Genomic DNA, 14,326 nt, shown 5'->3' on the forward strand with positions numbered 1-14,326 from the left:
AGTGTCATATGGTTTGCAGCGAATAGAGAAGCATTTCGAAAACCAAGGGACTATTTAAGCATTGTCTTACCTCTTCTTTTTCCCCTCATAGTCTGCAAAGTCTTTCCGCAGAAAAACCCTATCAGAATCCTTCACTACTAAACTGCCATGAACAGTTCTGTTTAGAGAACTGCTATTAACCTATTGTTTTCTAACAGTCTTACACCAACAGTGGATGTAGAGGCATATACATGCCAGGAAATCAAGACACGTGAAGCAACATTTATTTGTCTTGGGAGGCTTTTTTCAGCAGCAATTTCATGACTTTCAAGTGTCAGATTTACCTATTTCTCATTTCGCATAGATGGTTGTATTCTTTGGGCTATAACTGAGAAAACACGCATTCTTCTGTAAATGTTTTTGTGCCAGAGGCAGGCTGGACTTTTCTCTCCCACCGTACATAAAGGTCCACTTCTCTGCTTACCTGGAACAAAGGCGGGGGAAGGGGAAGGGGAAGAGAGGGGAAGGAAAGGGAGGGGAGGGAGCAGTTGCCTGAGGCAGTCCCTCTGCCTGAAGACCAGTATTTGCACAAGAGGTACATAAAATCATTTTCATAAATCCATTTTTTGGATTTTTGGTCACCTAAGTGGCTAACTTTTCAAAGATTCAACTCAGCAGTATTCACTGGAGCCTAAATGTAAAGTCCTCAGCTGAGCATGATTCTCAGAATGTTGACTAAGAATGTGACAACAGCATTCTGTCTAGTTTTCTGTAAGTATATATAGTATATAGACACATGCATTTGCATACATAAACACATATTTAGACATGTATACGTGTGTATATATATATATGTCAAGGCTTTCCATATATACCCATGCCTATATACACAAACACACACACAAACATATACATACACTGTCTCTTTCTGTACTTCAGAGTATCTACAAGGGCAGGTGCAGACATGCCTCTAACATTTGTGAAGAACACTTTACAGATTATGGCCCAAAAGACAGTGCATATATTCTCAAAAAGACTTTGAAAGAGTCAACTTTCTTATTCAGGTTGCTGTTAAACAACAGACTCAAACTTGACTGCATACAAATCTCACATTAGCAGCAGAGCTAATGAAGCCTAATCTCTTTTGTGCTTGTGTCTTGTGCTTCGGTTTCCTAATGCCTGAATAAAATATGAGGGCCAGCTGATGCTTTACCTTCATTTAGTGTGTTCTTCCATGTAGATTTTAATAAAGGGTGAGTTCACACTGTAGTGCTACCCGTACTGGGAGCAATAATGAGGGTCTTCCTTGACATTGGCTTCACACTTTCATCAGACTTGTAAGAACTTACTATCTTGCAGGCTGGTTTGGTAGGAATTGGACAAGAAGTTCTGCAGTATAAAGGTGAAACATCTCATTGATGCACATGCTCATGTGCAAACATAGAGCAATTACAGTTGAATTCCTTAGGAAAACAGACTGAAATGTTTAAGGATGTAAAAACATGTTTACTTCTGGTATGTTTGAGCTTTCCTATTCTCCACAGTATTGCAGGTTGTTAGAGAACCACTTCAGAGCACTATAGCAGAGAGTTTGCCAGCAGAACTATTTTTATTATTTGTAAATATTTTTCAATTTTTAGTTTATTATTCCCTTTTAATCTCAGAGAAATAAAAGGGCATGATTGAAAACATTCAGCTTTTTCAAACATGTCCCAAAACTCAAGAATCCTGGCATTCAGAACCATGTACCCTCTGTTCCCACTGAAACACTGATTGTTTCAGCATCATTTACCTGAAGCCAGTTTATAAAATTCATTGATCTCTCCTCTGCCTACCAGAGAACTAATGCTAACTTTTCCTCTGTGAAACTCCACACTACAGAAGAAGGGCAGAGTTTCCAACATTTTTACCTCCAGGTTACGTCGGAATCACAATAAGGCACACAAGGGCACAGTTAAAAACACTCAACAGATGTGTTGTTCTGTTCTACTTTTAAATTTGAGCCTTACATCTTGACTACATTTATTTTAGACATTTTTGACCCAGATTCATCCCTAGTGTGACTGGGATAAAATAAACGGATTTGCATTGGAAATTAATTTGGTCCACTATGCTAAAATCCCTATGTCTTCATAATAAGCCCGTGTCAAGATGTTTTTAAGATATCCTTTACTGAGTGAAGAATTGCTCCTATAAATAACACTCTGATAGGGAGGACATTTAAGAGAGAAAAAAATGCAGAGATAAATAAGTACAGGCAACAAAACTCGATAGTTTTATTTTGTGATCACAGAGCACCACTTCCAGCTAACGCCACTGAAGCAAGGCAAGACTTTATTATTGGATATAAACAACATATAATGAGCATCCATGGGACGCTGGATAACTCTCATTAGTGAGGGAAGATCTTCATAACTCACGTGTGGGTTTACCACTTCATTTTATTAACTCTCACTCATTAGAGAGCAGCAGTGCATTCCAATATGACAACAGCTAACTTCTTCAGGGCCCACTGCATGACAGCTTTCCTGGCACTGGTCTTTTGGGGATTTTTCTGAAGAAAGGATTGCACATATGATTTGTTTGTGTGTTGTTGGGAAGGTAGATAGGGACAAAAAATAAAAATGAGGGGCTGCGTGGTTTTTCATGCATGAAGCCCTCTGTACATACTTGACTGAGCCAGACCTGTCCCCTTTCCAGACAGCACAGCAAAGTAAAAAATTCATCACTAACTTTGATGAATAGCAGAGGAACTGGGATGGGGAAAACCTGTCTCCTGATCATTATCTCCCCTTTGACAGCATGGGACTAGAACAAGTCATTACCTGATCCCCACTCACTCACAGTCAGTCTTCTTGGGGCCCCTTTCATGGTCTAAAATTATAGAAATCACCATTCTTTTGAGGAATGCAGAGGTATCAACAGGGGCTGAGGGATTCCTAGCCCTGAGCCTTACAAACACTGCTTATTTATTCTGATTTGTAGAAGAATAAGAATATTCTTGAAGTGTCAAGGTTTAGTTTGCTTCCCTCACCCTCATCCTTCCCCCATCCCCAAACACTTGTAATACTTACAAGTGCTTGGGACACATTTCTGGATGCCCAAGGAACTGTGACACTGAGTAGAGAGGCCTGTGGCACTGTCACTGAGCATTGGAAGAATGCTTCTGTCAGGTTGTTAGCTTGCTCCCAAACCTCCAAACATATGAGAGTTACTTTGCTCATTATACTGCTTCCCTGTGAAGCAGAGGATTCATTTTAAAATTCTCTTTCTGATCTGCAAGACTGTCAGTGGTCCAGCTCTTGCAAACTGGCTCAAGCTCTTTTCCCCACTTGCACTGCAGATTCCAGCCCACTGATCATCATCTACTGCTTGCCTTAATGTCAAAATACCAGAGACCTTCACCTTTTTTTTTTTTTTTTGCATCACACATCTGGAATGCTTTGCCAGTTTGCAGCCCTCTCACTTGTGACAAGAATTTTTTGCACATGAATGCCATTCTGGGATACTGCAGCATGTACTGGCCCATTGCTGATACACCCACACTTTGATGATGCCATTATGGCTTCATTTTTCAAGTACTTCAGTGTATATTCAAACAATGTAGATGAAGCCTTAAGGTACAGTAGAGAGAAAAAAACATCAAAACAACTCAGTGCTTTTTAAAAGGAAATACTACTGTCTGAGCCATCTATTTTTAAATTCTTTTAACACATAGTGCTTAAATGAAGTCACAACACACCACAGGCCTTTCTAGCACTACTGAACTGCTCAGCAAGAAGGCACTTCCTGCTCAGTATCTTGATTTTTTAGGGGAAAAAAAGTGCGCTCACTACCAGAAAGCACATTTCCAATTTGGTTAATTGTGTTAATTGAACAGAACAGTAATCACTTCAGAAGTGACACACAGTTGATAAAATGAGGAGTGCCTAGTTTTGGCAGTGGCAAATTTGGTTTGATTACTCTGTTGTATGCTGTGTACCATTTGAAAGAACACATTTTAGACAACATGAGTTTTCTACACATACAGACATATATATGTGTGGGAACATGTGTATGCATGGCACAGTTGTGCGAACCAATATATAATAAATACATACTTTTGTACATAGTTAAAATAGTTTGGTCATAATATTAAAATACAACAGAGAGGCTGGGTGTGGGGATTAAGATCTAGAAAACCCAGGCCAGACCCAGGTTCCATGAGGCAACTTAGTAAACACAGACACATACCCATGCACATAAAAATGAACTCACTGCCTTCGTAGTCATAATACTCTAGAAATGTATTTTTGAGGAGCTTTTGCCTGTTTTCTGAAGAATGAGGCACATGTGCCCAGCTTAAGCCAGCCTTGCATCCAGCCTTGCATCACAGGCAGCAAAGACATGTCTGATCTAAGGGGTTTCTTAAAACTTGCCCACTATGTGAGACAACAGGGCTCAGGGGAATGACTTCACAGGTGAGATGGTGTTTGTGACAGTAGCACATGGGACAATCTTCTTTAGCTTGCTGCTGCAAAGGCTCCACTCAACTCCCATCAATCCATTCAAAAAATCCATTTTTGTATAGTGATTACAGGAGCTTTGGCCTTGTTTTGTGTGCATATTGTTTTTGCTAAGCACCCATTTAAGCAACACCGCAATCAAAATACTAGGTCTCTAAACTTATGATTGCTGGAGTTCAAGCTGACCAATTGGTAATTCTTGTTTAGGTTAATGAAACAGCTCTGCTCATTAGCAATTTTGATTGTTCATTTTTCACAAAATGTCACCAAATCCACATCAGTGATGAAATCTTATGCAAAGAATTCCACAGGTAAGAATTTCCTTTAGAAGACATACTTTTGAGACTCTTACACCCAAAAGTATTAAATGTGTCTCAAATCAGTTGCTCTCCAAATGCATCTCATCTCTTACCATTTCTACATCAAGATCGATGCTTTTCAGTTTTAACAGCTTTTTAAAGAACTTCCTAATTTTCTTTAATATTCTGTCTGCCAGGAACACATGGTGTAAACCAAATGCCTTTAGAATTTGTTATTTTCTTGACAGTGCTCTTCTCTACCATGCTACATTTGTCACAAATGTCACCAAATTAGCATTCATTAACAGGGAAGCCAAAGACTTGTTGACTAAAATTAAAGGGTTTGAATAAGTCAAAATCATCTTCTGTCTTTGGAACTATATTCTCTGGTATCTGAGAGGATTTCCTTTGAAATCTGTTTGCTCTACTGTTTTATAACTGTGATGTTGAGTGGGTTTCGTTGAGTTTTTCTTTCAGCTGCCACATATTTCACATTAACAATTAAAAATGTCAGAATAACAGAGTTTACAGGTCTTCATGACAGTTGTTAAGATGTGACTAAATTATCTTTTCCTAGTGGTTTGTGTGCAGAGTTGAGATTTGGATTCACTCTGAGCAGCCCTGCAGGGAAGGTGGACGGAAAACTGAACAGGAGCCTACAACGTGCATTTGGAGGCCAGGAAGCCACGTGTGTCCCGGATTTAAACTAAAAGAGTTTAGATTAGATGTTAGGAAGAAATGCTTTACTGTGAGTGTGGTGACACACTGCCACAGGTTGCCCAGAGAAGCTGTGGATGCCCCATCCCTAGAAGCGTTCAAGGCCAGGTTGGACGGGGCTCTGAGCAACCTGGTCTAGTGGAAGGTGACCCTGTCCATGGCAGGGGAGTTGGAACAAAATGATCCTCAAAGTTGTGGACCAAACCCACGCTTTGATTCTATAAATCACCCTTCTGGGTTTCTCAAAAGCTTGTCAAAACACCACCAGATGTAGGTATTTTCTACAGAAATACCATTTATCCATTCAACCAGAATGCTTCAGTTTCCAGATCACATGTGACAGACCGCAGCGGAACGTTTAAAGCGGTACGATTTACGAGAAAGCCGTTTTACTATTCCACTTGAGAGACGAGGCTGTTTCCCAGCACACCTCTGGGACCGGCTATCCAGTGCGTCCCTCAGGGCAGACCTAGGCGGCCAGCGGAGCTGGGACAAAATGCCAAGCACCGTTCTGCCCCCGCTGTGCCACACCAGGACGGACACACGAGGCACTTCCCCGGGGCCCCGCCTCGCTCCCTCAGCACTGCCCGCGACGCCTGCGAACTCCCCGCCATGTCGGAGCTGGACGGGGCCAGCGTCGCTTCCGCCCTCACCGCGCACCGCTGCGCATGCGTAGCGGCGCCGCCGGCACAGGGAGCGCTCAGTGACCACTGCGCATGCACAACCGACCCGCCGCTCTCCCTGCCCTTTACCCTCCCCTGGCCCGTTCCCTTCGCGCTGCCGCTCCCCACACATCACCCCTCCCTCGCTGCCTTCCCAGTGGCACAGGCGGTGCCCGAAACCCAGCGGGGGAGTTCACGCTCCGGGCGACCACCCGCGTCACGTGATCGAGGTCGCGCCGGCGCCCTGATCGGGGCCGTCTGCCTACGGTGGTGCCTGACAGGGCTGGCGCGGAGCGGCCCGCGGACGGTGCTCCCTGGCGGGCGCCTCCGCTCTCCCTGCTTCTCCCCATCCCTCAGGCGCGGAGCGGCGGGGGCGGCGGTGTCGCCGAGGCGTGGCGTCAGTGCGGTGCGGCCCCGCCCGCGCAGGCAGCTCCTCGGGCAACCCAGGCGGGCCTGGCAGCGGAGGGGTCGCGGCGTGACCTCGGCGCGGTGCGGGCGGGAGCGGCGGGCGGGGGATTTATGTGCCGGGAGCGGGGCCGGGCGGGGCCGGCGCGGGCTCGGGCACCGGCACCATGGTGAGCACGGGGAGCGGGGCCAGGGGGCAGCGGGGAGAGGCTCCGCTCGCGGCCCGGGGCGCGGGGCCGCGCTTCCGCAGGGCCCGGCCCCGGCTGTGGGAGCGCCGAGGCCGCCGAGTGGGACTGTCGGTCTCTTCATTAGCTCTCATTAAGGGAATGACTGTGCTGGCTGTACTTCGCCGCGACCTCACGCCGGCACCTTTGCACTGCCTGGGTGTTCGGTCCCTCTGTGCCGCTTTTCCGCGGGGAAGGAGAGTGAGGCACCGCGCTCTGGGCTCTGTGACAGGGTTGGGATGTCTGACCATAAATACCCAGAGCCCTCATCGCCCTCCTCAGCTCCCCGGACGGAGGCTGTGGTGAGGTAGGGGCCGGTTTCTCCTGCCGTGCCTGCAGTGAGGGGACCGGAGGGAATGGCCTCCAGCTGAGACAGGGGAGGCTCAGATTAGATATTAAATTTTCACTGTCAGGGTAGTCGGATATTCGAATAGGCTGCCCCGGGAGGTGGTGGAGTCAGCATCCCGGGAGGTGTTTAGGAGGTGTCTGGATCCGGCGCTGGATGATGTGGTTCGGTGGCTTAGGGGTTGCACTGGCAGCGCTGGGCTGACGTTGGACTTGATGATTTCAAAGGTCTCTTCCAGCCATGACGGTTCCATGATTCTGACTGTTTATTCACATCTTCTGTAAACACCCTATAAATAGGGTGTGTAAGTGGTCTTGGATATATGTAGAAACCTTTGTTGTTCATTAATGCCAGTTCATTTTCAGTGCTCTGGGCCGTGTCACTGTGTGTGCTGTGGCAGCATGGCAGTGTCACACAGTCCTAGAGTGGTTTGAGTTGGAAGAGACCTAAAGAAAAAAGAATCCTGCTTTAAATTGCTTTTCACAACAGGTGTTTCAGCACAGCCAGAATTTATTATTCTGAACATAATGCACAATAAATGACCTTGTAATGCGGTAGGGGAAGAACAAAGTTTGAGTGGTGTAATTGTTAATGGTATAAATTTGTTGGATATACATCACTTAAATAGAGGAGGCTAAGCAATGAATATCAGATAAATAAAGATGCTGAATTTTGTATTTAGGTTTTAGTTACCATTGAAAACACTGGAGTTGATCAGCTGAGCTTTTAATGTACTTATAGATAAAAGGAACAAGGATATGTGGGTGCAGGTATAAAACCGCGTTTTGTATGTGCCATTGCACATATAATATAGAGTATATTTTATGTATTTTATAGCTATTATATTTTTCATCCATATGACTATATGACTCTAAGTTTCAATGTCATTTTAAATATGGCAGAAGTGTCTGTTGAAACAGATTGCTAAGAACTGCACTTTACAGTTACATTTTTTATAAAATTGCCTATTAACTGTTCTCATACTTATACATTTAGTCACATGATTCTACTAAAGCTCTTTTTAATACTGTATATTATGAAAAGCTTATGAAAGGAACTGTATTTCTTTTCCTTATGAAGTATTTTTCTTCCTTTTTTTCTTTTTCTAGAGGTTAGAATATTTAATTGAAAGGTTGTGAAATACTCATTTATAGGATTCCATGGGTGCTGTGGCCAATATCCATATTGGAAGCTACTTTTGGGAAATTGTGAGCTTTTCCTCTCAGTGTAGGTCCTTAATTAAATAAATTGAGTGGTTGCTTGTGCTGCCTGATGAGATTGAAAGATCAGGTCCAGTTTCCTTTGCTGGGTGCTGGCAGTGTGGACAAATAATCTTTGTGTGTGGTTCCATGACGTCAGCAAAGTGAAAAGATGGTTGTCTACTTTTACAGTGTTTGGAAGCTGCATTCTCTAGTTCTGAAGCAACAGGAGAATAAAATGTTCATCAGTTTCTTTTGCACCAGGAGGCTTTTAAATCAAGTCTTAAAAATCAAGATCTGCCAAGCTGGAACTGCCAAGGCTCATCTATGCAGTTGCAGTGCCAGTTAGGCCATGACTTTACACTCGCACAAGTGTCTTAATACTGTGCAAGGCCACAGTGATTTAGACTGTTCAGCAGAGGCATCAAAGAGTTTTCACTTTTTATGCTTGGAATTATTCCTTTAATAGCAGAGCCTGCTCTTTAAAAACCAAGTGTTCTAGAGAGTGGGAGCTTCCATAGTTCCTACTTGTGGTCGTTGGGGAAGTATTGGTAAACTTCCCCAACTACTTTTTTGGTAAAAAAGTATTTGAATAGTAATAGTGGAGCATAACCTTGTTTTTTCCTATGTAGTAGATCAGTTCTCTGAACTAGTTTTATTTGTAATCTAATTACAGATTACATTGCACATATATTTGTGTTCAGTACAACAAATATTCAATATTGGCCTCTTCAGTAATAAAGATAAATCTGTGTTTTTATAAATGCCCTTGTTCCAGCCACAGAATTTCGATAGCAATAACTTGATTTGCGTAATGATCACTAGTTCCGTAATCTTTGTGCTTAGAGAGCCTCAGTAGAAAAAGACAAAAGACCGTCGGGTAGAATGCAAGTTTATTGTCTCTCTTTTGAATCTGTGGAAAGACACTGGTCAGGAGAGGAGTGACCCTTGGGTGGGAAAGACCTGTGAAGGCGAGTGGTTGGGTCTTGAACTTCTTGTATATTCATCATGCCACTTCATGCATCTTTTGTTCATCTCTGCTGTCTTGTAAACAGTGGTAACTGCATGAAAATTCTGATTCAGGGAAAACTTGGTCATGAGAAAAGAAAAAAAAAAGTAAAAATCTGAACTTTGAAGAGTCTTGGCATAGATATCTTTTCCAAGATTAACTTTATGAATGTCTGATTTTTACAAATAGTAAGATTTGAACTGCCTCAGATTGCTGACTATCGTTCTGACTACAGGTCTTTTGTGAAAGTGGTCTTTTCCACAGGAAGGACTCATTTTAAGATGCTGCACAGCAAGCTCAATTTTCTTTGACCATCCCATATAATATTTTCTACTGTTTAGGAAACAATTCTGAATTGCATTTATGTTTCGGAAGAACACTGTCATGCTTTTGCAAGCTGCAGCTTGAGCATGGGCATATACATACAGAGAAAAATTTGCATGTGGGGGAAAATTCAGCTATGGAAAAGTGTCATTTCATAGCAAAAGCAATAATGTGTCAGCTATTAAATGGCATTTTGAAAAGTTTATACCAATTTAGCTTTCAGGCTCCACAAATACCGTTGCACATTTGGAATTGCAGGAGATAAAAGTGTTTGTTATATTCTCCTAGGGATCTTGCTGGTCACTACTAATACAGTACCTTTTCCATTTCTTACTTGGAAATTCACAGCCTTGTTAGCATGTTTGCATGCTGCCATTGAAAGAGATTTATGCCCTGAGTTAATATCTGTAGAATACTCCAGTGCAGTTGTGTAAAAATCTTGTTTTTACAAGACTTGCCACTTCGGAAAGAAAGCAGCTGGCATTACATTTCTGAAGGTGAAATTGTAGACTAGGTTCTACCAGCTGTTTTTTCAGGCATGCAGTTGTATCCCTGCTGCAGTCCTGGTGCACACAGTAGTTGGCTTCAGCTCAAGATTCTCTTGCAGTGGAGGAGGCAGTTATTGTCAGAGAACAGGTAGTTTCAAAGTCCTGTGTAAAGCAAGGTGTTTGAATTATTTGTAATATATACATATGTGGTAAGGAAAAAAAGATGGGAAAACCTGTTACTACGAGTAGGGAAGAATAACCTTGGGCAAGGTCAAAATGAGGAGACTGGAGTGGTGTCTTTGGATAAAACAGCCTTGGCTAACTTTGTGCTTCACATTCTGTAAGTCAAATAGTGATGAAAAGAAAAATGTCCTTTAGGCAGAAGTACTTTTGAATTTGTTGGTTTTTCTTTTTTTTTGTTGCTCTGAGATAGCTGTTGGTGTTTTATAAGTACACTTAACTTGTAGATAGGAGTATTGTAACTCTATCTTAATTGCTTATTCTTAGTTTTTGTTCTTCTCACTATCAGCAACTGTGTTACCAGGTATGTAATATAAGACTGTGAAAGTTTAGGTTGTACTTTATTCAACCTTGTGCTGTTGCCTTTTGGACCTCTCATCTTTTTGTTCCCCAATTTTAAGAAATCTGGCCAGCTTTTCTTTAATGTAACTGCTAATACTACTCTTGTGGACCACTTATGTGTTCTCTGTTATGATTTAAAGCTTTCATGTGATGTGTGCTGTGTTAGGCAAGCAAAGGTCAGACTGCCATACTTACTGAAGGATCTGGAAGAGAGCACAATGCTCCAGACTTCTGAGACACCTCTAACCAAAGGCCTTCTATGACAGAAACACAGCTAGGCTGCAGTTTATTTGACAGTGTTGTTGCTGCGTGGCTGTACTATTTCAGTCTCGTTTTTGGCCAGGAGATTTCTTACCAGCTTCTGTTTTGCAGAGAAACTGACTTACCATGTTACATAGTCCTCTTTCATTGGTCCCAGTGCTTCCTGGCATTAGAGATTGACAGCAATGTCTCTGACCAATAGAATACTGACCTCTCTCTCTAGTGGCTTGAACTTGGATTTCAAATTCCATGCTGCAAAGCTGAAGCATGATAGGGACACGGATGTGTGTGGAATCAGTGTGCTGAAGGTCTTATGAAATGGGTTCAGTTAACATGATTTTTCACAAACTGTTCTATATCTGCAGCCATTTTATTTAGTCTGTGCAGCAGTTCCTCATCTCTTAATAGGTGAGTAGTGCTTCTATGAGTTTTGGGTCAGCGTGGTCAGTGATTGTTTGCCTAATTACGTTATCACAGGTCAGGTGATGGGTTCCAGGTTTTGTTCACTGGAGGCCCTCAAAACCCCCTTATGATGTGGGCTTTGTCCTTGTGCATCATCTCTCTCAAATACGTCATACTTTATTTTTTATACTCTTGATTTTTAAAGTTGTGGATTTATGACTAAAATCTAAACTCTGTGTCCTCTAATTTAGAGTGTGCAAGTAGAGGTTGTAAGATATTGATGGGAACCAACACCCAATTTTCATTCATGTTCCTAAAATGAGTGGTTTTAAATTTAAACTGGTATTAGTGGTAAAGTGAAGACTTAGAAGTATGTGGGAGGCAGGATGTAGACAGCCTGAACTGAACCCTGTATTTGGGGGGGGGGGGGAAGATGTGTTCTAGTGTCATAATAGTGTCATCTTTGGGATGTTGTACGTATTTCTGGTATGTGTTAATAAAACACACAGGCAGAGTGTAACCACATCCAGGCAAAAGGGTAGAGTTGGCAAAAAGTTGTGCTGCATGCACATAGCATGTTGAGTGACTACATCACGTACTGTATTCCTGTGCCATGTGTTCTTGGCAGATTGCAGGAAAATTAATGCAGTGGATTTTTTTAATTTCTTGTCACAGCTTTATGCTATTAACGTATTACTTGTGGTTGTTTACTAACCTTCAGGAATCAAGAGAAAATGCCTATATCAAGTAACCTCATATATCCATTTTTTAATTGTAGGAAAGTAAGTGTAGGAAAATACGAGAAAGATATTTCCACCACAAAGTCAGATTTAAAGTTAAGATTAGTGATGTCATTGGGGTTTGGTTATTTTTTTTTCCTGTGGCTTAAAACTTTCTGGGTTGTTTTCATTTGTATGCTGAAATCTTTGTAGGTATTTCTGTTTTTAACAAATGCAGCAAAAACCTCTATGGGAATTAGCACTGTGAATTTCTGCTGGAAGGGGATAGAGAGGATACAGAGAGACATTCAGTGGCTTAAGACAAATTGTTCCTAATGGGTTCTGTTAACAACTTGCAGCCTTCACTTGAGTAAGGAAATGAGTTTCTGTTGGTGAACTTTTAAGTAGTCTGTTGATTTGTAAGTATTTTAGCTCAGCTAGTGGTCCTGCTGCCCTGTATAAAAATAACTGCCTTGATTTGTATCATTTTCCCTCCTGTTGTCTTGAGTTGAAAAGGCATTTTCTTTCCCTTACTGATAGGAACCTCTAGGAGTAATTGAAGAGACACATCCTGAGAGAGTGAATTCTGAGGATCATGGCTTAGTGGGCAGGTGACATAAAGGGACAGTGGTTTATCTCTTACATTGGATGGCAGCGGTCAGGCTTAGCGTGAGGTGATCAGAATAAATGCTTGATTTTTAAAATGCGTGGTTTGTTTTGTACATGAATTAGAGAGTATATACTTCCTTAGCAAGTTAGTAATTTAAAAATCAAATATATTATGCAGGCAGCTTGTTTTAGCAACACTTCCTTTCAGTGGAAGTACACTTCCCTTAGCCAGGGAATTGGTTTGAGTAATCTGTGCATGGAACTATGCATAATCCTTAATAAAGGTAGAGTGTTCAAAGTAATACATGCAGCTCTCAGGGGACCCCTGGTGGCCTAGTGGTTAGCATGCGGCACTCTCACTGCTGCAACCCAGGTTCGAATCCTGGTCCCCCGGGCAGATGGAGCTTGTTAGCCCTGTGAGGCCATCCATCTATGAGAAGGTCACTGTAAACAAACCTACATCCTGAGGACCTCACTGCCATTGTCCAAGCTTGCTTGGCCCCGGCAGATGAACCTTAGGATTAAAGGGTGGGCTCAGTTCAGCGCATGCTGTGTCTCACCTGAAAAAATCCATTGCGCAGGCTGGAAAGGTAAAAGACCTTTCCCAAAATCTTCGTTCGCGAAGACTGGCCATTATTATTACATGCAGCTCTCAGTCATGATCTTGATCCCTGATCTTGGTGACATAGAGCATAAACAAAAGCGACTTCCTAATTTTTGACATACCTCAGGGAATTGATAGCACCAATGTGTAGGAGCAGTAGAAATTCCAAGGAGGGAGGAGGCAAAGAGAGACTTGAGCACTAAAGAAACTTAATGGTATTTGAACCTCTCCAAAGGTGTTATTTCAAAGTATAAAAAAGTAACAAGTACTTCTAACTGATGTTTGGCACTTTGTTATGAGATGTGTGATAATATATTGAAAGTGTTTACAAATACTGCAAGATAATTTAGGCTATCTTAATCTCCCTCAATCATGTTAACTTAAGGATGATACTGTACATCATGCAAAAACATTTCATCTACGCAGTATTGACACAATTTCTGATTTATTTAAGGGGGAAAAAAAGAAACAGCATTGAAGGAAGGTAAGAACTTTCCTTAGTGCAATATTTAAGACCAAAGAAGATATTGTTGGTAGGGAAGGGGAAGGTTGGCGAAGAGTTGTAGGTTAACAGCTTGTTGCATAGCAGGTGTGGATAGCAGGGACTTGGCTTGTATGACCATGGGACCCCCTCTGAGGTGCAAGGACTGCTGGGGAGGGACAGCATCCTCCTGGCCAAGTGGGGCTAAAGTATCTTTGCCAACAGTCTGGCTGAACTGGTATGGACAGCTTTAGACTAGGACTGAGAGAGGAAGGAGGTGATGACTCACAAATGAAGAAGAAAAAGTGGTAGACTGAGCTGGTAAGCAAAGGATGCAAGGTTGAGAGGAATCCTTGAAAACAACTAATTAGGGGAGAAAGGAACTCACACATGTAGGTAAATAAAAATAGGAAATATCTGTATATACAATGAGGCCAACATTTTGAGGGAGAAGCTCTTAGACCTCTTCAGGGAGATGAGCATCTTTGACCTGCCAGTACATTAATGCATG

At 42.4% G+C, this 14,326-nt stretch overlaps 1 protein-coding gene across 5 annotated transcripts in view; it reads left to right on the top strand.

The window, feature by feature from the left end:
* The first annotated feature begins 6,701 nt into the window (after positions 1–6,701).
* TMEM161B (transmembrane protein 161B) overlaps positions 6,702–14,326 on the top strand; it is a 33,314-nt gene continuing 25,689 nt past the window's right edge. The window contains exons 1-2 of one of the 5 annotated variants that reach the window (XM_027671264.1): positions 6,708–6,750; positions 7,376–7,381. In XM_027671264.1, coding sequence (XP_027527065.1) covers positions 6,735–6,750; positions 7,376–7,381 — 22 coding nt within the window. In that variant the 5' untranslated portion in view covers positions 6,708–6,734. Of the gene's footprint in view, positions 6,751–6,796; positions 7,094–7,375; positions 7,382–9,214; positions 11,409–14,326 lie in introns of those variants that run through there. The other 4 variants (XM_027671266.1, XM_027671268.1, XM_027671263.1 and 1 more) reach the window with 4 other exon arrangements.

This window comes from Neopelma chrysocephalum, unplaced genomic scaffold, assembly GCF_003984885.1.
Source record: "Neopelma chrysocephalum unplaced genomic scaffold, ASM398488v2 Primary Assembly neopelma1_97065, whole genome shotgun sequence".
In the NCBI taxonomy this organism is placed as follows: domain Eukaryota; kingdom Metazoa; phylum Chordata; class Aves; order Passeriformes; family Pipridae; genus Neopelma; species Neopelma chrysocephalum.